The sequence below is a fragment of the Nothobranchius furzeri genome, chromosome 5, assembly GCF_043380555.1.
Source record: "Nothobranchius furzeri strain GRZ-AD chromosome 5, NfurGRZ-RIMD1, whole genome shotgun sequence".
Lineage (NCBI taxonomy): Eukaryota > Metazoa > Chordata > Actinopteri > Cyprinodontiformes > Nothobranchiidae > Nothobranchius > Nothobranchius furzeri.
Window position 1 is genome coordinate 71,860,878 of NC_091745.1, and position 27,154 is coordinate 71,888,031.

Sequence of the window (27,154 nt, forward strand, 5' to 3'; positions counted from 1 at the left end):
AATAGAGATGACACCCCCCTCTCTTTCTTTAATTTATTTGACTTCATTCCATTTCACTGCTAACCTTTTAGAAGTTCATTATAGCTCGACTTCTCCCTGTGGACTGTTAATGAGTAAACAATGTAGTAACAACATTTCGCCACAAGGGGGCACAACGAACACAGTGTGTACTGCTGATCCAACGGTTCAACGGTTAATTCAGTGCTGCTTGACTGTTGGAGAAGACGCTGCTCATTGCGCTCTCGTCTGTGTTAACAGCCAAAGATGGAATAAAACCCGCAACAAAACACACTGACTAATCATTCATGTGTGCAACACATGGTTAATTGTTGAACGTAAGTAGGAGTATAATTTTAAGCTTTGAGAATTTTAGGTTTTCATTCAGCGACAAAGAAAAGCGCTCCTCTCAAGTTGTGGGTCATGACCTCATGCAGGCATACGATTACCATCAGAAGCCTTGAGATACATAATATGAAAAAACATCACACAGAAACCTGGTGCTGATGTCTCTGTGATCGAAAATTACAGGCCAATCTCTACCCTGCCTTTTACATCAAAACTGCTTGAGAAAGTTGTTTATCAGCAGCTGGTTTCACATTTAGCTGACTCTGATCTGTTTGAGGTTTTTCAATGAGGGTTCAGGTCTGGCCATAGCACAGAGTCAGCTCTACTGAGGGTCCTAAATGACATCTATCTATCACTAGATCAGGGTACATCTGTGGTGCTTCTGTTGTTAGCAGTGTTGCCAGATCCAAAATCCCACAATATCGTACAGAGAGGCCTAAATTATCGTTTTTCAGTACAAATTATCGTACATTATAAATTTGATAATAACGTTCTATAAACGACTTCTCACTCCAATATAATATAACAAAGAAGGTGTTTTATATTGCCCTGTTTAAATAAACATCTAACCCTAACCCCAAACCTGTAAGCACTGAGGAGAAATCTGACTTCAGAACAGTTTAAAATTATGTAATTGACTTGGGAAAGCCACAGCAAAAGACAGTGTTACTAGGTGCAATGTGAAATTATCGTACATTTGAGGATTTTTGAAACTATTGATCGTACATCGTACAGAGCCCAAAATTATGGTACAAATACGATAATTATCGTACATCTGGCAACACTGGTTGTTAGACCTGACAGCAGCCTTCGACAAAGTTGACCACGCGATTCTACTGGATCGCTTGGAACGATGGGTTGGGATCAAAGGGGCAGCTCTGGATTGGTTTAGATCGTATCTCCACATTCTGTGTTAAACTGGGTGATGTTTTTTCTTCTTGGGAGGGGCTCCGCTGGGGGGTGCCGCAGGGATCGATCCTTGGTCCTCTTTTGTTTGCCATTTATCTGCTACCTCTGGGGTCAATCTTTCGTAAACATCAATTATCATTCCATCTCTATGCTGACGATTGCCAGATTTACTCTCCATTGTGTCAGGAGAAAGGTCACTCTATCCAGTCCTTTGTGTCCTGTGTTAACGAGGTGAAGTCTTGGCTAATGGCCAACGTTCTGCATCTGAATGAGGGAAAGACAGAGCTCATTGTTTTTCACCCCAACAGCAGGAATGTGGATCGTTATGTTGATCTTGGGCCTCTTTCTCCCTACTCAAAACCAGTTGTGACCAGTTTGGGGGTGAAAATTGATGATGGACTTAAATTTGATGCCCACATCAACTCTGTGATCCGGTCCAGTTTCTTTCACCTGAGACGCCTTGGAAAAATCAAGCATATGCTGTCAAGGGCCCACCTGGAGCAGGTACTCCATGCTTTTGTAATTTCTAGGCTTGATTACTGCAGCTCTCTATATGCAGGGTTGTGTCAGTCATCACTGCGTCGCCTACAGGTTGTGCAGAACAGCGCAGCCAGGTTCCTGACTGGGACCAGGAAACGGGACCACATCAGTCCGGTTCTGGCCTCCCTGCACTGGCTTCCGGTTTGCTATCGTTCACAATTCAGACTCCTCGTCTTTGTTTTTAATTTCTTCCAGGGTGGAGCTCCCCCCTATCTGGCCACGCTCCTGAACAAACATTCCCCATCACGCACTCTGTGCTCCTCTGACCAAGGCCTGCTCATTGTCCCTCGTTCTAGGTGTCGTACTCTCGGGGACCGGGCTTTCTCAGTCCTAGCACCGTCACTATGGAACCAGTTGCCACCCTCAGTTAGGCTGTCCCCATCTCTGCCAGTCTTCAAGAGTCGCCTAAAAACCCACCTCCTCCGCTTGGCGTTTCCTGAACATGTTTGAATTTGGCCCTCTTGTATGTTGATTTTATCTCACAGTTTTCATTGGTTCACTTTTTCCCTTGTTTTACACATTTGTCTTCTACTAGAATGTTTCACCTTTTTTGTAATTTGTAATCTGTAATTTGAATTGCTTTTATTTTCTGATTTATTCACTTTATTTAACTTTGTACTGTACCATGTTCAGCGCCTTGGGCTTCCTGACAGGGTTGCGGAAGGCGCTTTATAAATAAAGCTTTGATTGATTGATTGATTGATTGATTTTGTGGTATTATAGAATCTATGCATACGATGTTTCCAAAAACAACTATTTAAAACCCACAAACAATCAAGATTTCTGACGCTCGCAGACCTGTTACTTCTTTAAGAAGCTCTTCTATGCTCCACTGTCTGTGTTAATGGCGTCTGTTTGAACTCATCATTAGTATAAAAGACACCTGTCTGCATCTTCAAACAGTCATACGCCTACCTCCACCATGGCCAAGACCAGAGAGCTGTCGGAACACTAGGAACAAGATAGTCCACCTGCACAAGACCGGAATGAGCCTATCTACGTTTGACAAGCAGTGTTTTGAGACGACATCAACTGTTGGAACAAGTACTAGAAAAAAGAACAAAAGCTAACAATAAAAGCAAGATCACTGACAATCTCCCTCAACATGGGGCTCTATGCAAAATCTCACCTTGTGGAGTACAAATGATCTTGAGAACGGTGCGGAAAAAGTCCAGAACTACACAAGGGTCAATGACCTGAAGACAGCTGGGACCACAGTAACAAAAGTTACTATTAGTAACACATTACGTCGTTATGGATTGAGATCCTGCAGCACCAAAAGGTCTCCCTGCTTAAGCCAGGCCTGTCTACAGTTTGCTTCCTGGATGGTCCAGAGGAGATCTGGGAGAAAGTCATCAGATGAGACCAGAATCAAACTCTTTGGGATAAACACCACTCGCCGTGTTTGGACTGAGAGGATTGCTGAGTTGCATCCCAAGGACACCATACCCACTGTGTAGCATTGGGGAGGAAACATTATGCTTTGGGGCTTTTCTTCAAAGGGGACAGGGTGACTGGTCCATATTAAGGAAAGGAAAAATGGGGTCATGTATTTAAGATTTTGGGCAAAAAAACTTTCATCATTGAGAGCATCAAAGATGAAACATGGCACGATCTTCCTTCATGTTCACTTCCTCAGTGTTCACGACTTTTCAAACAATACTGTTTGCTGTAAACTGTTTGGTGGAACTGAAACAATCGAGACCCTGAAATCAACTTTTTCTGTTGATAAACTATATAAATGAGTGTCTAATTGCTCTGTAGACACGTTCAGTCAATAATTTGACACTTTCGTTAATCTTAGTTAAAATTTAAATAATCTGCCTAAAACTGTCAGTGTTGCACCGTCGTCAGGCAAAAACTCTGCACTGCATTTTAATTTAAATCTGCCATCACTATTGGCTAGGAGGTACGCTATGATGTTAGATGGTACATTATGATGTCACAATGTCGTGAGTGTGTATTTGTTAGTGGCTCTGCCCTCGGTCTGCTAGGCAACAGCATTTGTTGCATTTTTAAAACAGGAAGTAAGAATCTGGCAGGGGGTGACTTGCTCTTTAAAGAGCAAGTCACCCCCAAATCACTTTTTTTTTTGCTGATAAACTAAATAAAGGAGTGTCTAATCATGCTACAGACACGTGTAGTCAATAATTTGGCAGTTCAGTGCATCTTGGTTAAAATTCAAATATTCTGCCTAAAACTGTCAGTGTTGCGCCGTCGTCAGGGAAAAATTCTGCACTGTATTTGAATTTAAATCTGCCACCTATTACGTTCTCGACTCTAGTTAAGGGGAAAAATCAGGGAATGAAACGGGTTGTAAAATAATAATTTATCTTTCCTTGTGTTCAATTATAATTACAAGAATTTACAAACATAACAAAAACCCAGCTGGGACCAGGAAGTTTTACACACAAAACAAACACAATATTTGGCATTTCTTTACCCACAAATTATCTTTAACTGGTACCAACAAAACAACTAAGATCCTAAAGCTAATAACAAAAATACCACCAAGTTTAAAACAGATCCTCTCCACAGTTTGGACCAGAAAAGTGCAGAGATTTACTCTCAGTTAAAATAGCACTTTCTCAAGATGTTAGCAGACTAAACCATTTAACAGAGAAAAGGGAGCGTGGAGTGGAGTCAACCCATGGGTAGGAGTTGCTCCCCGTGTAATGGTTCCAATGACGTTTTATCCTCCTCATGTGGCAACCGCAATCAGTCCCAATCCGCCTCAGCTGCAGCTTCTGCTCCGGAGCTGTCCGTTGATGTCATTTGGGGCAAAGTTCACACAAGGCTGCTGGTCCTGAACTCTGCAGCCCTTGGCAGAGTCAAAGAGTCCTTGTCCCCAGAGGCTCAGAGGATCCATGTTGTGTGACATGAAAAGTAAAACACAACCATAAACTTCACACAACCTACCGGGGAACGTAACACACCGCTATTGGCTAAGAGGTATGCTATGATGTCATCTGGTACATTATGATGTAATAATGCCATTGTGAGCCTGTGTGTGTGTCTATTTGTTAGTGGCTCCGCCCTCTCGGTCTGCCAGCAACAGCATTTGTTGCGTTTTTCAAACATGAAGTGGGAGTGAAGTAAGTTTCTTGTAGGGGGTGACTTGCTCTTTAAGTAAATGTGAAGATTTTAAACTTCTAAAATGGTATTTGAGGATTAGGCGTGTCCAAACATTATAGGAACCTTTTTAATATCCACACCGATAAGAAGCAATAAAATCTTTGCATCTTTTATTTTGAATTGTGGGAATAAGAGTTATGATTTAGTATATGGTGATAATAATGTAATAACAAAACAAAAGTAATACATTCATAAAGTAAAAATCTTACTTTTAATCTAACATTTGCATTTTTTTTCTTGTGTTATTATTATTATTTATGAGGATTAGGATTAGGCTTTCAATGTTTCCATGGAAGTCTGGCGTTTTGGACAGCTGGGTTTAATTCCTGAAGGCATTTGAAGAAGGGCTACCTTCACAACCTGCACAGAACAAGAAAAAAAAAAGCAGAACACGGAATTTCTGAAATACTCCACAATTAATTATGCATCAAACAGCTTGGATGAAAGAAGGAAAAACCTCTGTCATCTGAATTGCGAGCGTTCGTTTGGTGTTGAGCCCAAGAATTCTACGTTCTTCGGCCCACAAAGAGGTATTTGTTGTGTTCCGGGGCTTTATGGCTCTCCGAGAGGGAGAGTGGCTCTGATTTCACATTGTGCTCAACAGAAACCAGGAGGCTCCCTACACAATCCCCCCACAGGGCTCTGAAATCTCACCTGTGCTCTTATAGACTTGGAAAGCCTTAATCCACTGAGTTATTTTAGCAAATCTTTCATTGCATGGTTTCAGCTCATATCAAAGTAACTGAACACTACAGAAAGCGGTAATCCTGATTTATTTATTTGTTTACTTTTTTTGCGGATATGCTCAGAGAAGCTGTAGTAAACAGCGTGTTGAAAAAGGCTTGAGAAGACATTTAAGAATGCCCCTGATTTGGTCAAATAAGTGGTCAAATTCTCCACTCTCAAGAAAACAACAAAACAGAAGAGATTTTACCTGTAATGATTACCACATCATCATTAAGACCCACCCAGCAGGCCCGTAGTGCCCTCCTCTCACTGCTGCTGCAGGTGAGTTTCCACTTTGCTGTTGTCAGCAGGAAGCAGAGGGGGAGGTAACGGAGCACAGCAGAGGAAGGGAACTCCAGAGAGAGAAAAGGCTCATTTACTTTAACTTTAGTTGACCAAAAAAAAAACAAAATTAATCGTAGAGGGCAACAGGTGAGTGGACTTTTGTCGTTTCAGGGTCTCGATTGTTTCAGTTCCACCAAATAGAGTTGGGATATTTCTAAACAGCTGGATCACCGAGTGAGTGATCCAACAGATAGATGTCTTTCTTTTATTTAAAATATGCGTTAATGAAATTGATTGTTTTATATGTAAGCTAAATACAAAAGATTGTTTAGTTTGTGTTTGTATCTCTTTGAGTTCAACGTGTTTTTATCTGTCTAGTTTCATCTTAAAAAGAATTGTTGCACATAACTTACTCCCATCTTTTAAATTTTGATGTTAAATGCATGTGATCACTAATTTCAGATGTTTTCTTCTTTCCTGAAAGATTCAGAAGGTATTTTCTGAAGATAATTGGGGTTTTAGTTGTTGATACCTGCAAATAGAGATGAAAATAATTTTAAACTGGAATCAAATACACGCAAAAGCTGAAAATAAATATTTGACCTACCTTGAAATGACGCGGGGTCTCAGAAACATAAAAATCTCTAACATTAAACGTTAGTTATCGGTGCGCTGAACCTGGAAATCTGATTTTTCCCTGTTAAACTAAACATTTCGGGATTCCTTGTTGACATGGAAGTCAAAATGACCCATGTTGTCACACAGTTTCCAGGTTGCAGCACCCAAAGGAGCTCAAGCTGGGATCCGGGGAGAAAGGAAAAAAAAAAAACAAGTTGTGCTCACTTAGCAGCTCTCCCAAGGGGACTGCTCAAAGAACAAAACAGATTTAATTGTGCTCAAACCAAGAAACTTTACATATTATTGTGTGTCTCAACACTGGACTGGTTTGGCAGGAAAGTGCTTGAAGGGAGATTTAAAAATGTTCAAAGTAGTGAAAACTGCTTTTCCGTGGAAAGTTTTAACCCCCTCGAGAGGCATTCCCACCTCAACGCTCACATTTACACCTTTCTTGTGACTCACTCAAACAATTAGATCAGTTTCATAAAAGGACTGTAAAGAAGAGCTGCAGGGGCGGATCACGGTGAAACGGAGTAAACATCGTGAACCGTCCCCACATTGTGTCATCGTTAACATAATTAGATCAGACGTTTGTGAATACTATCAAAAGTTTGCCGGCTGATAAGCAATAAATAATTTAACAGATCACACGTTTTCACAGGCTGGACAGAGAGCTGCCTCCCTTTCTTCCACTGGGATGATGGCTTCTGCTTTTGTGAAGAACACAGGTATTTCTTCAAAATCTCTTTATTTTGTCTTATTATCTAAAGATGTTTCAGAAAATACCAACATTTGTCTACAATACGACTGCAACCTTTTCTAATTCTGTCATTATTTATCCATCTTATTGTGGGATTTTTAATATTTTCTAATTACCGGTAGCTCTTTGCTAATAGCACAATCATTATGATGTTATTTTAAAAATAAAGAGGACATTTTTGATGTATTCATAGGTCATTCTTTCCAGGTAATTATTGAATTATTTATTCAAATGTTATCAATTATTAAAGTTAATCCCACGAGATGCATAAATGTGTGTGCTTCAGGGCCAATTGCTGTTCAGGTAAGTCACCCATATTGTCCTAACAAAGTCATGGCATCACCAAATCTAAATATCTTCAGAACATTTGAGTATCAGCAAATGTTTAAACATTTCAGTGAGAAAACAGTTCGGATGCATAATCAATTCCAAAATCTAACTGTGCAACATCCAGACATTCTCCACGGTATTTGCTGAACATATTGATCTAATGCCTATGGGAACTGTTTTGTATGAAATACCAAAAAACAGAAGAAACATCTCCTGATTAGCTTTGATATTTTGTTTTCACGTTTTTGTCACGCTGAGAACTCAGCAAGATGCTTAAACATTTTCTGTTTCCACCCAAACCATCTTATTCTGCAGGTATCCTGCACCTCCTCTTGTTTGGACTCCTTCTACCTTCAGTATTAGTGTCAGTGGAAGTCCTCGATTCAGTGAATACTTCAACTGTTGCACCAACACTGACATCTTCCTCCATCACCTCCGTAACCTCCATCCAGCAAACGCCTACTGACATGTCCCCACCGTCTTCTGCCACCAGCAGTCCAGGTACCCGTCAGTCCACCATCAGCAGTGATGGAGCTACCGTAACAGCCATCGCCACCACCTCCACTCAGCCACTCACATCCACCTCCGGAGGCTCAACACAAAGCACCACACAGTCTCTCAAATCCACGTCTGGAAACATGACACCCAACAGCACGCTTCTTCCTACTCCATCCACCTCCGGAGGCTTCAGCACCACCCAGTTTCACACAAGCACCTCTAAAGGCACGGTATCCAGCCGTCTAACAAGTGCTTGGTATTCATTTTTTCAAGCTTTGTTTACATCTGAATGGTAGCGTAGAAATCTAGACCAGCCGTAGAAATAAGATTCTACATTGCAGGTCGGTCCGGCCATGCTCCATTGCAGCCTCAGCAGATCTACCGTCGACCTGAAATGTTTTGTGTCTGGCCAATCACAGCGCTCTATGTTTGTCGAGTGGGCTTAAGGCTAGAGCTGCAACACAGAAACAGCGCTAGTTCGAAACTACTTTGGCATCTGCTTTGGACTATTTGGACTTGGGCTTTTCGTTGAGACATGAGCAGACAGCGGTACTAAGCCCTAGGGTCCCCCACCTGGGGGACCCTGTGACATTAGTTCCTTAACAGGCCCAAAACAACCCTCACACTACAGAAGAAATGGTAATAATTCCCATCAAATTCATCAGCAAACCCAGCACTACAAGGCTAGCTAAACTATTTTACCATTAAATACCATTTTTAACATTTTTTGAAGAATAGGCTTCAAAATAGGCCCAGGGCTTAAGGGTCATTTATTTGAAAAAAAAAAAAATCATGTATTTGCTTCTACTTCTGTGGTTTATGGAGTGCCCACTCGTAGAGGTAAGTATGTCACGCTGTTCATTGCTCCGATTGGTCCTAGCGCTGTCCAACTGTGTGCAGAGACCGTTTGATGGACATAATAAATTCCGCGACTACGAGTGAGCCGTTTCAATAGTTCGTGGCAATACATTTACATGTATAGGATGGCTTGCTAGGCTATCTACAGTCATCACCCTTTTAGGGGAGCCGAGCCGGGCTACCTCTAGCGCCCCATAATATGAATCCTGGATAAGTTACAAAAACACTCCACCCCCTCAGACTTGTCACAATGGTAAACTTGACCTTTTGAACCTAAAATGTTTTTTGAACCAGGCTGTAAATATATTTACTTCTGTGAAGTCGACATTTTTAACATGGGAGTCAATGGGAACTTGCTCCTTTCTGGAGCCAGGCCCTAGAGGATGATGGGAAACTGCAATTTTTATCACTTCCTCATTGGCTTCACTGGATGATTGTTCCCCTTTGTTCCAGAACAAACCAAAACAAACTTTTTTGTTTCTTTTTCAGGGAGTTCCAACACAATGATGACTTTTCCCACCATGAACTCGACTGCTAGTATGATTTTTTTCTTTCTTTATTTTATAGTAAAACACTTCATTTTCTTACCTGGCTTTGTTTTATCATGTAAATTAAACACATTTTTGTATTATTATTATTATTTTCATTGCATTTTTCATTAAATATCTGCTTATAACTTTTTTTTTCTTTACAGATGGAACTATGTCCAACAGCACTTCAATGAACATGGCAAGTTTAATAATTAGAGAACAACATGGTTGTATATGTTTCCAGCCAGCTGAGGTGGCTTGGGCATCTGGTCAGGGTGCTTCCTGGACGCCTCCTTGGTGAGGTGTTCTGGGCACGTCCAACTGGTAAGAGACCCAAGGGAAGACCCAGGACACTCTGGAGGGACTATATCTCTCGGCTGGCCAGGGAACTGGCCTGGGGGAGAGCTGGCCCAAGTAGCAGGGGAGAGGGAAGTCTGGGCCTCTCGGCTTAGGCTGCTGTCCTCGCGAACCGACTCCGGATAAGCGGCTGCAATTGGATGGATGGATGGATGTTTCTTGATGGCCTGCACAGTGGCGCAGTGGTTAGCACAGTTGCCCTGCAGCAAGAAGGTCACGGGTTCAAATCCTGGCCTGGGGTTTTTCTGCATGGAGTTTGCATGTTCTCCCTGTGCATGCGTGAGTTCTCCCTGGGCACTCCCACAGTCCAAAGATAAAGCCATCAGGTTGATTGGTCTCTCTAATTCGTCCTTAGGTGTGTGTGTGCATGCATGTCTATCCTGTGTGTCTATGTTTTGTCCTGCAATGGATTTGCAACCTGTCCAGGGTGTACCCCACCTGTTTGCCCAGAGACTGCTGGAGACAGGCACCAGCCCCCCGTGACCCTGTGTAAATAAGCGGGTGTAAAAAGCAGATGGAGGGACGTTTCTGGATATTTTTTGCTTAATTTTTTATTGTGTGACATTTCTTATGTGCCTTGAAATTTTCTCAGACACATCTTCATTGCCATTCGTTCTCGTGCTTCTCCTCTGAGTGCTACTGGATGTACATGAATCAGAATGCAACCAGGTGTACTGCTGCGTATTGTCAGGTAAAAGAGAAAAAAAATCTCAGAACAAAATGCATCTTAATGCCTTGGGTTTCTTTTAAATTAACTGACTTTTACCAAAATATGTTGTCATTGCACAACGGATCAGCTGTTGAAGACTAAAGATATGTGGTACAGCGTAGGCTGCAGCGCCTCTTGTGCAGAAAGGTGCACCAACGCCACCCAGACCAACTGCTCCGTGAACTGCTGCAACTCTACCGGGTGCCTCAGGAGCAACTTTGAATCCATGAATGCAACCCTAACCACAAGTGAAAAATAAACCATTATTCTCACATTTAATACATGCGTGTTTCATTTACAGCTATTTCCTTAATCCTCCCACTGTCCAATTGGGTGACCCCGCCAGGAAAGTTGACCATTGAGCAGGGTTACTGGTTCATCCCTTGAGGTCCACGTGGCAGGGGTAAGGTGGTGCTCACTCCTCACCCCTGCCCCCATAGACCTCACAAGATAAACTATCAGTCCTGCTCAATGGGAACTTTCCTGGCGGGGTCACCCAATAGGACAGTGGGAGGGTTAAACTCCTTCACAGTTCACTTTTGTGTCAACTTTCGCTAACGTTTGATGCTTTGCTTGAATCTTTTCAGCGGCAGCGGCAACGACATCAACAACAAAAGCCACCCAGTCTTCCTCCACAACAACCTTAGCACCAGCAGACAATGTAAAGGCCAAAATCTATTATGTTCATTTTAAAATCTAATATTCTGAGAATTTATGGTAATCAATTAAAAACGAGTTCAACTTTGTCAGAGATTGAGATTTGAAGTCTCGTAAAATTAAGACGTTTGTTTCTTTGTTCAGCAAAACCAGTGCAGCACAGGAACCTGCACTGGTGATGGTTGTTACTCTGCCTTCAAGACCACACTTCAAGCATGCACCTCTGCACAGCCTCATTGTCAGGTAAGAAGCTTCATAAAGAATGTTCTAGTAAAATGTCACAAACTCTTTCGCGTTAAAGCCATTATTGTAGCTTTGGGCTGTTTTTTACGTGTTTCTACGTGAAACATGTTAATGGGTATGATCTCATCCTTGATGGTTTTTGTTTATTGCCTACAGGATTGATAAGCTAACAGCTAGTCTGAATGCAGCCTAGACCAAAGTGAATTGTTTTCTGGACTCTATAATTGCTTGATTTTATGAAATAAACTATAAATGACATGAAAAGACGCTATCTCCTCTAAACAAGTACAACGTCTTTGGTTTTGTGTCAGTTTAGAGCCCAGTGTTAGAAAATCAATTGGAGTAAAGCCTAATTTATACTTCTCCTTCAGCTCCAAAAGGGAGAGACACGCACGGACGGAGACATTTCGCCCTCATGCTTCTCCGTCTCCTGGGGGGTGTTGCAAAGCAATTCCCCACCAGGACAACAGAGGGCGTAGCGCTGTTCTGTGGTATCCTGTCATGTATCCGGTCCAAGATAGTGTGTTTATATTGTATTTTTTTGTATTTAAGAAACTTTTTAACCATACAAATGTTTCTCTCATTCTCCTCCCCCTCTTTATGCACTCGCCGCCTCTAAACCCACGTTTCCTGTCATTTCCGTCCACAAATAAAACGCTTGCTGCGTATCTTTTCACTCCTCCGATCACGGGGGAATTAAACATTCATATTTTTAGAGTTGTTTCGCGAGGTATTCTTCAAGCTTCTCCGGATGTTTAGAAAAGAGAGCTCGACTCCGTCCGTCCTTGCGGGGGCTCTCCAGCAGGCTCGCAAGGGCGGATAATGGCGTTGCGTGCGTCCGTCCCGACGCTTAGGCTTAACTCAATTAAACATGAATGAATCCATAAAATAAAACAACCAGCAACACAAGCTTACGTTAATCTCACCGAGACATCTAGGCTGATTATTTATGAATCAGGATTTAGTTAATTAATTATCTTTCCTCTCCTTGTCTCTTTTGGATAAACACCAGAACTCACACCTTCTGCATCTGTTTTCTTTAACATGCTGTAAATAACGTTTCTCACTTCCCATGTCTCTTAGTTGCAGAAGCAGCTGGTGAATGCCGCCGCATCGTGGACAGCAGGTTGCACCAACTGCACCGGTCTGACCACCTGCCAGGGCACGACACAACCTCCGTGTGTTCAGGAGTGTTGCAAGGCCTCCACTACCTCCTGCCTGAAGCTGGACGGCTCGGTGAACGTCTTCTCCTCCGCCACCAGAGGACCCCACCTGCACACGGAGTTGCTCGTTTCCATCCTCAGCCTGCTTGCAATGGCTTTGTTGCTGTGAGAGAAGGAGCATGCACCCGCTCAGAAGATGTTTATAATTAGAGCTTTGTGTCTCTCCAGAAGAGAAGCTACTGAGAGGTCAACACATTTCCACATGTATGTACTGCTGATTTGCAGTCATGGTTGCATGAAAAAAAATCTGAATTACATTCATTTCACAGCTGGTTGTGTTGTTTTGTCTTGATTTGCATATTCTTTTTCCTTTCAAGGAAGTTTCTCTAAATACATGAAAAACACCTGAAGCAACCTCATTTAACAGTTCCCATCTTTGAATGCCACCTATAAATAATATACTTAAAGGGTTTGAGGGGTTTTGTCATTGTTTGTTTTCAAATGCATGATTTAAATAATGGTTATGTCTTATTTCATGTTTCAGATAAAATAACCGTAAAATTGTTCAGTTTCTGCAGATGCAACCACACAATTACCATTGAATGTGTGCAGATTTAACTCTTATTTGTAACACAAACAGCAACAGGAAGCCTCTGTGCAACATGCAATTCAGTACTCTCGGCTTCCTGAATTTACTGTCTATACTGTGTAGTTTTCCAGGTATATTTTATGGTAAATTAGTGTCATGTCAGTCATAAATTAAGTAAAATAATTGTCAATTTATTCTCACTTTGTGTACAGTACAAAAAATAAATCCTATAAACCTGTTGAAATCTCCTGTTGTATACATTTTACAGATTTGTTTTTGTTGGTTATTTAGCCATAACATTATGACCACTGGTAAGGTGCTTTTCAACACAAGTCACTTTTGTTGCAGGACAATCCTTCCTCCATTGGTGTAAATGTGATTTTTTTTTTCACGATGCATACTAACTACTGAAATGTTGCCACCTGGACGATTTTGGATCAGCTCTATTAAAAAATAAAAAACTACAATATTTAGATGTAATCAGTTATTCTAAAGTAAAAATTGAACTGATTTTGTGAAACTCTAATTCTACTTAAATGTAATTCTATTCCTATATCATCAAAACTTCCATAAAGGGACATTTTAGTGGTTTTGTTTATTTGTTTTTATGTTTTCATGGGAACGGGACCACAGTAGATCTGGTCCATTCAAAAATTACCTAGACTGGATCAAAAAAATTTTTTTTAGGTGGAATTACCCTTCAGCCCCAAACAGTTGCATCATAATCTAAAATCTTTTGCTACTTATGAATGCCCATTATTATGGAAGCTCATTCCCACCACTTTGATTAAAAAATCTTAAACTCATTATTATGAGATACTATCTCATAATTACATCTTTTTTAAATCAGTGGCGAGTATCTCATAATTATGAGATAGCTCAGTAATGCTTAGGAGATACTATCTCATATTGTTAGATAAAATCTCTGTCACTGTCTGCTTGTCTTCCCTCTCAAGTGTTTATTGGTCTCACCTGCAATTGGGTCCGATTGCAACCAACTCCACTTCATGACAATCTCATAATTATAATTTAGCTATCTCATAATTATACCATAGTCACATACATTTTTTAATTATGAGATACCACCTCATAATTATGAGATCTTTTTTATTATTATTTATCTCAGTGGTGAGAATTCATACCCATTCAAATGTAATTAAGTTAGAATTGAACTTCTGAGTTATAAAAACAGAATTTTACATGTGAATAACACAACATTGAATAAAAAACTAGTCCTTTTGGGTCACAAATCCATTCCAAACTCCCAGCTACATTGCCCCCCCACCCCCACCCCCAGGAAAAGCCAGTGTGAATAAATAATATTAATGTTCAGTCAAACCATAAATTGATCTGTTTTATTCAAGACATAATTGAAAAAAAAAATTTAAATAATACAATTGAGTAAAGAAATAATCAGACAATAAAAATTACACATGTTTCTGCAGCTCGCCATTAAAAAAAAGTAGGGATGCAACGATACCCTTTTTTGCAAACCGATACCATGCCGATACTTGGGTCTGGGTACTTGCCGATACCGATTACCGAAACCGATACTTCTACCACACAAAAAAAATGCAGTGATTTGGAATACAGATTTCTTCTCTGCTTTACACAGGAAAATACTGGTAGATAAAAAGTAAAATATATTATTAGAAATCATCACAAAACTAATATATTAGGTGAACAGAAATGACAAGTTACAGTGAAGCCATTTTCAAGCAACTGCATTGGTATCGGTAATTTTTACCGGTATCGGTATCACAAGGTCACTCTTTATGGCAATCCATGCATCCCTGAAAAAAAAAGGTTTTATCTCCATAGTTTTTTGTGAACACAGCAGCAGGTGAATTAAACTCAAAAAATACATTTTAAAATAAAATGTGAAATAACATTTTAAATAACTGAATTTTATTTTCCTGAAATGTCTGTGTTTGTAAAATTGAAGTTAAAGTTTTTGGATACATACTGTTTTTTTTTTAAATAAAAACAAATAAAGAAGCAATACAACTCATTGCCACAGGCTAAACTCTCCCGGAGTTACCACAAGGACCAATTTGGTGTGCCACCCCAAAAATGTCTTTGGCCCCATCTGGCCACCCCTATCAAAAATTTCTGGAGGCGCCCCTGCCCGGTCTCTGACCGACGGCGCCCGCTATGACGTCACTCCGTTTAGCACGAGCGATCCAGATGAGTGCGTGGCAGCACGCGCGCGAGTCTGGCTGGATCAGCAGGGAAAGAAGCAAGAAAAAACATCTGGACCGAAGGGGAAAATGTCGATCCGCGTAGAGCATGCTGGGCCGCTCCTCCGGCTGCTGCAGCGTACTTAGTGAAGGAGAAGCAACTGGGTCAGTCGGAACTCCTCCGCTGGGATTTTTATTTTTATTTATTTATTCTATTTTTAGGGGTGGAGGAGGTCTGCTCTAACTGTCTCAAGCTTCCAGCATGGATCAGTCGGTCGCAATCCAAGAAACTTTGGAGAGGGAAGAAAACTGCGTGGTAGTATCCTTTGCCTTGGTTTATGACCAGATTCAAAGTAAAAAAACTAATAAATAATCATTTCTGCTGAAGCAGAGTCCAGGTGGAGGCCTGGTTGGCTGGCTGGTTAACCCTAACCCTTTACCTACTTTTTTGGTCCAGGAAGAACTTTCAAAGTTTGCAGAATTTACTGCAAAAAAACGGGTTTGGTCAGCAACCACCACCTAAAGTAGCCTATTCATAGAGCTCTAGTAACACATATCCTCCACAAGGTGGCAACTCAGTTTCATCAGCTTACTTCCAGATTTTGGAGTGAGAATAAAGAATAAAAATCAGACAGAAGATTTAGAATAAAATAAAATTAGTTTGAAAAACATAAATGCTTATTTCGTGGTAAAACTGTGTTGGTGTTGCAAAATATGAATGATTTTATGAAACATCACTTTATTCTGTTTATGTACAGCGCCAAATCACAGAAGTCCTCTCATAGCACTTCACAAAGTAAACATTTCAATTGAGTTCAGTTCATTGTGTCAATTAGATGAAAGTTTCCTATGTAAGGAAACCCAACACGGAGTCAGAGACTTTTCAGCAGTAGTAAACAAGCATGAGGCAACAGTGGAGAGGAAAACACCCTCTAACAGGAAGAAACCACCAACAGAGCTTAAAACTAATTATTTCTTGGAATCTTAATGTAATAGCAGCATAGCAATTCTACTGAGTGTTTAAATGAAGTTAAATTTGCCCCCCAATAATTAAATAATGTATTATAAAGGCTCACTAAGCCACTGTTTCCCAACCCTGGTCCTCGGCACACTGACCTGTATGTTTTCCATGTCTCTGCTTCAGCACACCTGATTTGCATCCTCGGTAGGACACCAAGTGCTGCAGATGCCTGTTGATCACTCATTAATTTAAGTCAGGTGTGTGGCATTCTCACACCCAAGGCGTCAAAATATGACACGTGTGACCAAACCTCAATATGTGACGATTTGGGATGCCCCAGCGCGTCAGGAGACGACGAGCAAGGACAAGCTGGGTTACGTGGCTCCGCTGGCATCACTGTTTGACGCGCACGGTCACGCGGACATTATTTGACTATTTAACCTTCCCCTCACCCCAGTCCTAATCTTAAGGTCCATAAACTGTGACCTTAAGGTTAAGATTGGGGTGAGGGGAAGTTTAAGTAGTTCACTAATGTCCGTCTCACCACCGGCATCGGATACCGACACTCTGGGACGCTGTGTCAGCAGTTTGTCCCTGATCGTCATTTCCTGACACGCTGGCAAGGGCGTCAGTTTGTTTTCAGAATTGCTGGGGACAATAACTATACACTTGAGTGGGGTTTAAAAATTGCTGGGGACAATAAAGTAGGCTAGCACAGGGGTCGGCACCCCGCGGCTCTGGAGCCGCATGCGGCTCTTCCATCCATCTGATGCGGCTCTCTGTGCTTATAAAATAATGAATGGATATTTAAATAAAATGCTTTATATTTTACTGCATTAATTTTACATCTGTATGCCAATTCTAAATGTAAAGATTGTCTGCGTAAACCTGAACAGGTCCAACCCGGTCTTACTGTGAGACCGGGTTGGCGCGTCACGCTTGTGCGTAATCATATAGGCGCTTTCTGAGCTGACGAGGATGTGAGATTCTGGGATTCTCCTCAGACGGCTCCTGGATGTGTCGCCACATTGGAGACAGGAACAAGCACTATTCAGCCAAAGTTTCATCATCAGGGAACATTTTCTAAGTGACAAGTCTCTCTGAGAGACCGGGTTTGGAAAACACTCGCTTCAGTGGGAGGAACCTTCCCGCATGCACTCTGGTTCTCTGGGTGGCTCTGGGGTTAATCAAGTTTAATTGTTTCTCTTTGCAACAATCTTCACAGGAAGGCAAAACAGTTAAACGGCAGGTTACAGATATTTCCATTCGACTGTTTATTTTGACAGATGAACTCAAGGATGTTGCTTGGTTTGAAAGAATTACCCCGACGCACACTGATGCGCATGGATGAGCTGACATTTTAATCGTTAATGCACATCGCGGAGGTAAAATATTCCCATCAGAACATCAGAGCTTTATACTGGACATGTGTTCAGCGCGGCTCGGAGCGCCCACGGTGCACAGTGAGCTGAAGATCTGGGGTTCGCAGCGCAGTGCAGAACCACATGCGACAAGATTTCCTCCCACTGAAGCGGTCTGGAAACCCGGTCTCTCTGAGGGATGTGTCACTTGGAAAAATGTTCTTTTTATGAAATTATGAAACTTTGGCTGAACAGCGCTTGTTTCCGTCTCTAATATGGAGACGCATGACGCGTAGAGACATTTGATCACGCACAAAGTTAATGTGGAGCAGAAGCGGTCGGGCCACGGCAGGTGAAACGTTCCTAGCCTACATGAAGTGAAACTGTTTAATTCTAACATTAATGTGTTACTGGACACGCTGGTCAGGTTGGTTAGACCAGTGTTTGAAGTGGAAAACAAACAAACACACACACACACACACACACACACACACACACACACACACACACACACACACACACACACACACACACCAATTAAAATAATGCTGATAGCGTGGACTAGAAGACAGGTGATGGTTTACGTATTTAAATGATGATCAGGCTGCTGTAAAATGTAATCTCCATCCACATCCAGACACAATTATCCTCTATTCTTTCTCTATTTGCTCTGCTCTTGTCTGGGCCGATCAGCTAACGGTGCGCGCGACGCGCCTAACTAGCGGCTGATGCACATTTTACGCATTTGGAGAGGTGGGCTGGATGCTTTGCTTTTACTGGAAGATGGTCCACTTAACGCACGGGTGTAGACTACATATTAATGACGAATGAATGTAAATTAAATTGTGAGTTTTTACTTCATATTTTATAAATAAAAATGACGGGGGAACACATTTATGACGTCTTTTTAAACTAAATTTTCTAGCGCGACCTGCCTGCTTCACTTAAGTCACTGCTTATTAAGGTCCGTCTAAAATTACTGTGGGAAACGGGTAATAATGGCTCTTTGATGGGAATAGGTTGCCGACCCCTGGTATAAGATCTGAGCTGGTAAAACAAAAATCCTCATCTGCAGGCGTTTTTGAAAGTGGGGGGGACACAGCTGCCAATCACAAATTTTGCCGGGGACATGTCCCCGGCGTCCCCGGTTAAAATGACGCCTATGCACGCTGGGGCATCCCGATTTGCCTCAGAAGAGACAAAGAAAACATTTATCTGAGGAAGCTTAAAAATAAAAAAGTCTGACCACAATGGGAGTCAAACAAGAGTCAACATGGGGAGTTTTCTGAATCGTGAGAGCTCAGAGACATGATTCATGCATGTTTTAGATCGTGTACACCGCTGATTTGTTTGATTTAGTGATGAATCATTTCTGCAGAAACTAATAAAGGCCAAGGAGACATTTCAGCCAATAGATTAAGTGTTAAAAACACAAGTTCACAGCGAGGAGGAGAGTTTCAGTTTTGTTTTTACGACAGTGGTTTAAAACGGACACTAGGGGGTGCTAAAAGCAAGCCAAAACTGCAAATTTAGGTTTTCCCAACATTTATGATGACAAAGATCTATTTTATCATTTCCTTAAGTGATCTGTCAACATGCTGTTCAGTGTGACGTCTTCTTTGACGATATCCCGGAGAGCCGGCTGCTGGGATTGGTGGAATCTGGAAAGGAACATGCGTACGTTTTGACTGCTTATGCAAAGTAACAGAGCTTCCTGACATTTGCTTACATATAATGTGGAAAGGGGAGATGAAAACAACCTTGTCCGGAGTTTTACATGTTTTTCTCTTTTATTTACTATGCCCAGATATTATTTAATGTGCACAGGCACTTCAGATAAATACAAATTCAGAGCAAAGACTATAAAGTGTTTCTCTAAATTGCAGAATCTTCATTTATGCCCACCGACGAATGGCTATCACAGCTGATGACGTATCACTTCAGGAGATTATACCCATCTCTCTTGATTTTGCTGTTGTTGAAGGTAAACAGCATTTGGAAAATTTCCTGTAACTTAAGTGAATGAAGCTCTGCATTTGTAGATATTTACAGCAGTTATTGTCCTTTAAAACAAGACAATAACTTCTCTGATGCAACATAACCCTCAGTCTGCACTCTTTTCAGTTTCCTCACCAGAGCAGCTTGTCGTTGTGGGTGAGCTGACCTCCTTTCTATCCCAGTTCAGTCGTAATTGGATACACAACTAGTCCGCCTCACGAGAAACCAACTCGTTATCTGATTGTAGGTGCAGACACCAGAGTGAGAATAAGCTACAAGGACGAAGAGTTAGAGCTCAAACTTCCTTTTGGGTCTCACTCGCGCCTTTTTCTTGGTGAAGTCAACAAAGCGTGGAGTGGTAGGTTGAAATGCAGCCAATCTGTGCTATTTCATTCTGTTAGTGTCTCACTGCTGCTGTTTAGGAAACAAGAAGACTTCCTGCTCCTTACTTATATTGAACTGGTTGTTTACATTCTGCTTTGGGTTATTCTGAACCAGTGGTGCCCCCAAAAGCTTTTCATGAGGGGGCCAGTCAAATGTTTGGGGTGGCACACCAATTTAGTCCCGGTAACGCTGGGAGTGTTTCACCTGTGGTGATGCATTACGTTCCTCCTTTACAGTTTTTTTAAGGGCTTTTCGATATTGGCTTTTTTTTTTAACCAATAACTGATATACCAATATTGTCTGACTCTTAATTTCCAATATCGATGTAATTATTGGTAGGCCGATCATGTCGGACTTCCCTTCTCTTTTTCACGCTCGATGCTTTTATAACTTTGACACAGAGCTGCTACGTAGTACTCTACTGGTTTACATCTTACTCTTTAGCCATTGGCTAAAATTTATTCAAAATGACTCAAATTCTATGTTTTAAGCTGAAGGTGGCGCTATACTGTGGTATTTAGGCAGAATTTTTAAAGAAAATACACCAAAATGCTAAAATAATGAATACACACATTTAAAACACAATTAGACACTCATTTATACAGTTCATCAGCAAAAAAAAAAGTTAATTTAGACGTTACTTGCTCTTTAAAAAACAATAAGCATCCATCACATTTCCCTCAACTTTGAGAAACATTCAGAAAAAAATACATTAGAAAATTTTGTTTTAATTATTGTTACAAATTGTATTATTTTGCATTTTAGCACAGTTCATTTAGCCTGTTGTGGTCTTGACAAATTATGCACAGAAGCTATTGGTATTTATACTTCTTTTTAGATGGGTGAGCCTCAACTACATCTATTTAAATTCAGATTATTTGCTCATAGTTACATATTTATTTTTTGGCTTTTGCCTTTGTATCCTAATACAGAAATAATGTTTTGTGTGAATATGAATGGTTTATTAAGGTGGGTGGGTCTTCTCTAGGGGGCGGATCAGAGGGCTTGCCAGTAATTTTCCAAGGGGTGGCCATGGCCCCCCTGGCTACCCCGTGGAAAATTCCTGGCAAATCCTTGGAGGCACCACTGTTCTTAACAAATTGGACATTTGAAAGATTGTTTTATTGATATTGTACATGTAGACAACAAAATTGCCATTGCATTTGCATGAAAGACAGCTCTCATAAAGGAGGTAGACATCTCAGACACACGCTTACGTCACACACATTAAGTTTTGTTGGTGCACATGTTCTGAACATGTAAACGTGTTTACATCATACAAGTAAACATAAGATAAATAAGAACAAAAGAGAAAGGTATTTGAAAGGTTGAGAAACTGTGCTGGATGTGTCACATTCCCCAGAAGCTCGCTCACTAGCTTCATAGCAGAAAGCTTTCTCCGATGGCTGAAGTCTAATTTCTTCAACTCCTCTTCAGATGTTTGCAGGTTTCCCACACAGGTACCTAGATTTGTGTGGATCAACAAGTACAAGAAATCCACCACAAGCCAAAAAGCTGTAAAACAAGCCATTGCGCCCCTGGGCAAACCTAATAAAAACAACCAGCACCAGAAAATAGGTCAGTCAGCGCTTTCTTTACTGTTATTATTTGAAAAACCTCACTGCCGGTGTCTCAATGGGACTGTAAAATATGAAACTGCTGCAGGCCTTCTAGCATCAGAGCAGCGTGATGTGGCATACTGTTTTGGCGTTGCTTCATAAAAGCTGTGAAATTTCAGAATAGCACTTCCTGTAAGTGCAACAGGTTCAACCTGCAGCTGAGTTATTAATGGGTGCTTTTCTGTCACTGCTGAAATCTAACATCTGTTTGTATTTTTATTTGAGTGAACTGTGAGAATAATCAAGTGCACAATGCGTTTGTGTACTTTCTGTTCACTGGTGTCTTTCATGAGGAAACTGTGTTTTTGCATGACGAGCCATGCTGGTTTGTTGTTTATGCAAAACAAACACAAATGACCGCACACAGCTGCGCGCCATTGTACCGTGACCTGAGTAGGCTGGTTAGATGGTGCATCGCTTTCTATGCTCCTCACACGTTTTCCTTCACCAGCATGGATTCCTAACGTGACATCGGCGTAATGAGGTATTTCCAGAGTGCTCCTGCAGCAGGAAGCTTGGCTCGGCGGTGAAACTCCCCCTATCGTAGCATTAGCATGGGCAGGTCTGAAACGACGCAGATCTTCTGCACAGAATACGTGGAAGCGCAGCATGGAGATGTCTGGCGTGATGAGAGACTCTGGTATGAAATCCATTCCTACGGTGCTTAGCTGGTCAGGGAGAGGCGCAGGAAGTGGAAAACGCGGAGGGAGCGGAGTGCTGAGATTAGCTAGCTTCTCTGGCTAAAGCTAATAAATAGAGCTACATTTAGCATAATTAGCTGGGGACTTTTCTGGACTAGTTAAACGGAACCGTGTCGTTTAATTTATGTCTTCGGAGCTGCATTTATGTTTAACAATTGTTCCTTAATAATACAGACGCTTTAGTTTCATACGTCCGTGTCTAGCGGCTATGGATGTTTATTAAATCGCAGTGGGGACACACCTGTTGATGCACACATTTTAATGGAATATTTATTTAATAACATTTAGAAAACGTACATACATTTTCCGATTTTATCTCCTTTCTTTTTTTTCATAGCAGTGCGTTCATATTTGAGCTCTTAGCTAAGTTAGAATCTTAGCTAAACTCCTCCAAACTTTTCTTCTTCGTCTCTAGCTGACTGTTCATTCCTGTCTGCTTTACCGGTTAATCAAACCAGTCTTATTTATTCATCCCCTGAAGGTCCGTCGGCCACAGCAATGGAAAAGCGCAGTTTAGCTAATAAAATGCCAGGTTGTGAGTCGTGGGGAGTTGTGTAACGTTGAACTTTGTGCAGTTGTAGTGAAAAATACACGTGAATGTTTTAATACTGAGCGCGCAGAGCTGATAAAATGGACAGTTTTTGCTGACTGACTGATTGAACCGCTGATAAAGTCACATGGGCGTGTGAAGCAGCAGCTAGACTTCATGCAACTTTCCGCCGTTGTGGTTTAAAATAAGTTTAGCTGCTCAAATGCAGAGATGTGAAGTAATCCATGTAATAACAGATAAATAGTACCTTTATAGAACCTAGGATGTAGTCCGTTATACCAAAAGCTGGTATGTTCTTCATCAGCTTTTTTCCTTATGTGCCATTGAGGAGTACTTTTTTCGGTTTGGTTGTCCTTGTGGGGTGTCTGTTTCTACATTGTGATGTCTAATTTTAAACTACAGCAGTAATAAGTGAACTTCACAGTTTGCTGAAAGTTTTCTCACTTAGATGACGGGCTGGACTTTACCGCACCAGGAGCAAAGTTTCGGTCAGGTTGTTGAATGGATCTTTGTCTTACTCGTTATTTCTAATTGGTTTTTGCTTCAGAAAAGCATAGTTTCTTCATTAAACAAAAAAGTGTTGGATTGCACTTGTTGGTAATGCACAGAATGGTAAGTGGCCTGTATTTTGTATAGTGCCTTCTTAGAGTTCTACAACCCCCCGAGGCACTTCACAACACAATCAGTCGTCCATCCTTTCACACACACACACATTCAAACGCTGGTGATGATTAGCTACAATGTAGCTACAGCTGCCCTGGGGCACGCTGACGGAAGCGAGACTGCCGAACACTGTCTCAACCGGTCCCTCCGACCACCACCAGCATGCAAGGCAGGTAACGTGTCTTGCCCAAAGACACAACAGCAGTATTCTCTGGTGGGAGCCAGGATTGAACCTCCAACTTTCCAGTTGCTTTACAGCGCATTCTACCTCCTGAGCTGCTGCTGCTCAATGGCAAAACCAATTAAACCAATTTGTCCTAGTTTAATTGCCGTAGTCTGACATAATCAACAGACGCAGGTCCCCAAGCCAACCTGTTATGTAAAGCACATCTGGTGCCTTCACTGAAACATTCATTCTTTTTAAACCATATTTTAGGATCATGTCTCCCATTTTGACATGGGTGATTGCATAGATTCCAGGAATAAACCAGTGTCAGCTGATATTTATCAATTTTTATGTATCACATGAGCCAATATACTAGCCTAGTGAACTAGACCAAATTCTTGCTTTGCAAAGTTTGGTCTAGCAACGCTCCGCTGGAACCTCTATCTGCTTAGTGAACAAATCACAGAGCTTTATCTGCTTTGTGGGCCAATCAGGGCACTCTATATGCCTGGTGGGTGGGATGATGCAACAGAGTGAAACAAGAGTATGTCACATTCATTGTCCAGTGGAATCCGGAGATCATTTGAAAGACAACGGTAGAACCCGCCCCACAACCGAGAGCCGTCAATGGAGCGTAGCCAGACTAAATAATACATTTATTTAGTCTGGCTTTTCCATCTTACCTTCTGCACCAAAATACCGCAGCAATTTCCTAATGTTGTGACTTTGCACACATATAGCAATAAAAACTTCTGATTAAACAGCATCATTTGTGTGTGTGGGTGTGTGTCTGTTGCCATGTGCACACAGTCAAATCAGTACACAAATGTGTGTTGTCGCCACATTTCTGAGAGGCTGGTATGGTTTTAGTTGGTTAGCTAGAATCGTGTTCAGTTACTGCGTCGTCTTCTTTTGGGTTCTTATGGGTCAGATTAAGGTGGTAGTCTGTGAATTCCTTTGTGAACTTAAGATTTGCACCTGAAATGCTTGTTTCCCACTTTCAGTGGAGCCATCTGTGTGTGCTGCCGGACACAGGCCCCAAGCTGCCTCCAACCTCACACTCGGTCTTTAAAGTCCAGCTACTTAAGATGTACTCACTGTTACCAAGTGCAAAAAAGACCTCAGTTAGCCAAAGATAGAGTCCTGACTTTGCATTGTTGACATGGACTTGTTTGTTTCATTATGCATAATTTTTATTCCAATTTATAATAATAATAATAATAACACATTTTATTTGATGGTGCCTTTCTCAAACCCAAGGTCGCCTTACAATTAAACAAAGATAAAAACAATAAAAACAACAGAAGTTGATAGAACAATAAGAACAAATGAGATACATAAAAATTCGAAACATTCTAAAGTCTAGGTCTGTTGATATTGCGAAGATGGAAATATGCTACCTGAATAGCATGGTTAATGTGAGATTGGAATGAAAGTGTACCATCTAGTATGACACCAAGACATTTTGCCTGTAAAGATGGGTGGACTGTGGAATCATCTATATTGATAGAGAAAATGGGAGAATTTTTAAAAAAAGAAGCTGTGCCAATGAGTAGGAGTTCAGTTTTATTGCGGTTTGGTTTAAGTAGATTATGAGAGAGCCAAGATCTAATATCAGATAGACAGTTAAAGAGGGAGATTAGTGGAAGGGATGCATTTGGATTGGAGGAAATGTACAGCTGGGTGTCATCAGCATAACAGTGAAAATCGACATTGTATTTGCAGAAAATGTAACCAAGGGGGAGCAAATAGATGATGAATAAGACTAAGAGAGGGCCTAGAACCGAGCCTTGGGGAACCCCTGCTGTAACCGGGGATGGACTAGAAGAGTGAGATTGAAGTTGAATGAACTGAATACGATCCGATATGTATGAGGTGAACCAGGCTAGGGGTGTGTGACTAATGCCGATAGATGCTAATCTTTTGAGAAGTATGTCATGAGAAATGGTGTCAAATGCAACACTGAGATCTAGTAGAACTAGAATGGAGAGATGGCCTGAGTAGGGCTGAATGATTAATTGCATATGCAATTAAATTGCAATGTGTCAAAAGAAGATTTTCTAATCACAAAGTCTGCGTTAATACTGGCAGCGAGTGGTTAGCACAATGCTAATATACATTGAAAAACCCATAGGGATGCTAATGCTATTATCGCTGAATAGATTCTTACAAATTACGAATTAAGAACGTGCCAAATTATTACATTTGGAGTCTAATAAAAAGTAAAAACTGCCATTAATCAAATAAGTACAGACAGATATTTTAGTAAAGCTAGAAAACTGAGTTTTGGCTAGCAGCTGTGAATGTAGCTGAACTACGGGAGCTCTGCATGGACAAGACGTCAAAAACTCTAAACACAAAAGACTTCAATAAATGGGACACACTTCTTTCCTGCAAATAAATTTTCACAGTTGATGCTAATACCTATTCTCCTTCAAGGGATGTGCTCCTGGCTGCAAAGCATTGCACCTTCAAATACAAGATGTTGTCTTTATACAAATACAAGATTTGTCTTTTGTCACATTGCAATTTAATTGCATATGCAATTAATCATTCAGCCCTACTCAGGCCATCTTGAGAAAAGCCCCTTGAGAAAATAATTGTGAATTAAATCGCAATTGCAATATTGAAGAAAAAAATTCGCAATTATATTATTTTCCAAAATCGTTGCTGCCATTAGAAGATCATTAGTGATTTTTACCAGTGCTGTCTCCGTGCTGTGTTGGGGTCTGAAACCAGATTGGAATTGTTATAGACTATGAGAATTGAGGTAAGAGTGAAGCTGAGAAGCAACAATTTTTTCAAGGGTTTTGGAGATAAATGGTAATTTAGATATAGGACGAAGTTGGTGGGATCCGCATCGGGCTTTTTGAGAATCAGAGTGATAATGGCAGTTTTTAATGCTGTAGGAACAACTCCGGTACTGAGGGAAGAGTATATGATAGTAGATATGAGAGGAACCAATGATGGAAGACAAGCTTTAAGTAGCACTGTGGGGAGAGGGTCAAGCTGACAGGTGGATGATTTAGATTCCCTAATGAAATTTGATATCTCCGTTGCAGAGGGGAGACTGAAACTTGAGAATAAATGACTTGTAGTTGTCAGGATGGGATCAACTTCTGATTGAAGACCTCTAGTAGCGTGGAGTTGGTGGTGAATATTTGAGATTTGGGATGTGAAGGACATGAGGGAGTTGCAATAGTCAGAGGAAACCATACTGTTACATACAGAGGAAACTAATTTGCAGAGGTGGAAAGTAACAAATTACATTTACTCACGTTACTGTAATTGAGTAGCTTTTTTGTATATTTATACTTTT

At 41.1% G+C, this 27,154-nt stretch overlaps 2 protein-coding genes across 5 annotated transcripts in view; both read left to right on the forward strand.

Annotated features, from left to right (window-relative positions):
- The first annotated feature begins 5,933 nt into the window (after positions 1-5,933).
- LOC107379366 (uncharacterized protein DDB_G0271670) lies at positions 5,934-13,866 on the forward strand. Of its 2 annotated transcripts, none has more exons than XM_015950086.3 (10): positions 5,934-6,087; positions 7,220-7,286; positions 7,964-8,371; positions 9,494-9,541; positions 9,699-9,733; positions 10,484-10,582; positions 10,689-10,848; positions 11,188-11,261; positions 11,402-11,500; positions 12,584-13,866. In XM_015950086.3, the coding sequence occupies exons 2-10, from the start codon at positions 7,256-7,258 to the stop codon at positions 12,830-12,832; spliced, it is 1,203 nt and encodes a 400-aa protein (XP_015805572.2). In that variant the 5' UTR covers positions 5,934-6,087; positions 7,220-7,255; the 3' UTR covers positions 12,833-13,866. The 2 variants fall into 2 exon arrangements, with proteins under 2 accessions (XP_015805572.2, XP_070407961.1); XM_070551860.1 differs by having other exon boundaries at positions 5,935-6,087; positions 7,964-8,149.
- Positions 13,867-15,501: 1,635 nt separating this feature from the next.
- inpp5b (inositol polyphosphate-5-phosphatase B) overlaps positions 15,502-27,154 on the forward strand; it is a 34,475-nt gene continuing 22,822 nt past the window's right edge. The window contains exons 1-6 of one of the 3 annotated variants that reach the window (XM_015950088.3): positions 15,502-15,751; positions 19,352-19,431; positions 19,641-19,738; positions 19,879-19,908; positions 20,000-20,110; positions 21,574-21,714. In XM_015950088.3, coding sequence (XP_015805574.2) covers positions 15,695-15,751; positions 19,352-19,431; positions 19,641-19,738; positions 19,879-19,908; positions 20,000-20,110; positions 21,574-21,714 — 517 coding nt within the window. In that variant the 5' untranslated portion in view covers positions 15,502-15,694. Of the gene's footprint in view, positions 15,752-19,351; positions 19,432-19,640; positions 19,739-19,878; positions 19,909-19,999; positions 20,111-21,573; positions 21,715-22,247; positions 22,396-27,154 lie in introns of those variants that run through there. The other 2 variants (XM_015950089.3, XM_015950090.3) reach the window with 2 other exon arrangements.

Coding starts and splice junctions, on each gene's coding strand:
- LOC107379366 (XM_015950086.3), top strand. CDS start 7,256: ATGATGGCTTCTGCTTTTGTGAAGAACACAG. Junction 8,372..9,493: donor TCACACAAGCACCTCTAAAG/GCACGGTATCCA, acceptor TTTCTTTTTCAG/GGAGTTCCAACACAATGATG. Junction 9,734..10,483: donor ACAGCACTTCAATGAACATG/GCAAGTTTAATA, acceptor AAATTTTCTCAG/ACACATCTTCATTGCCATTC.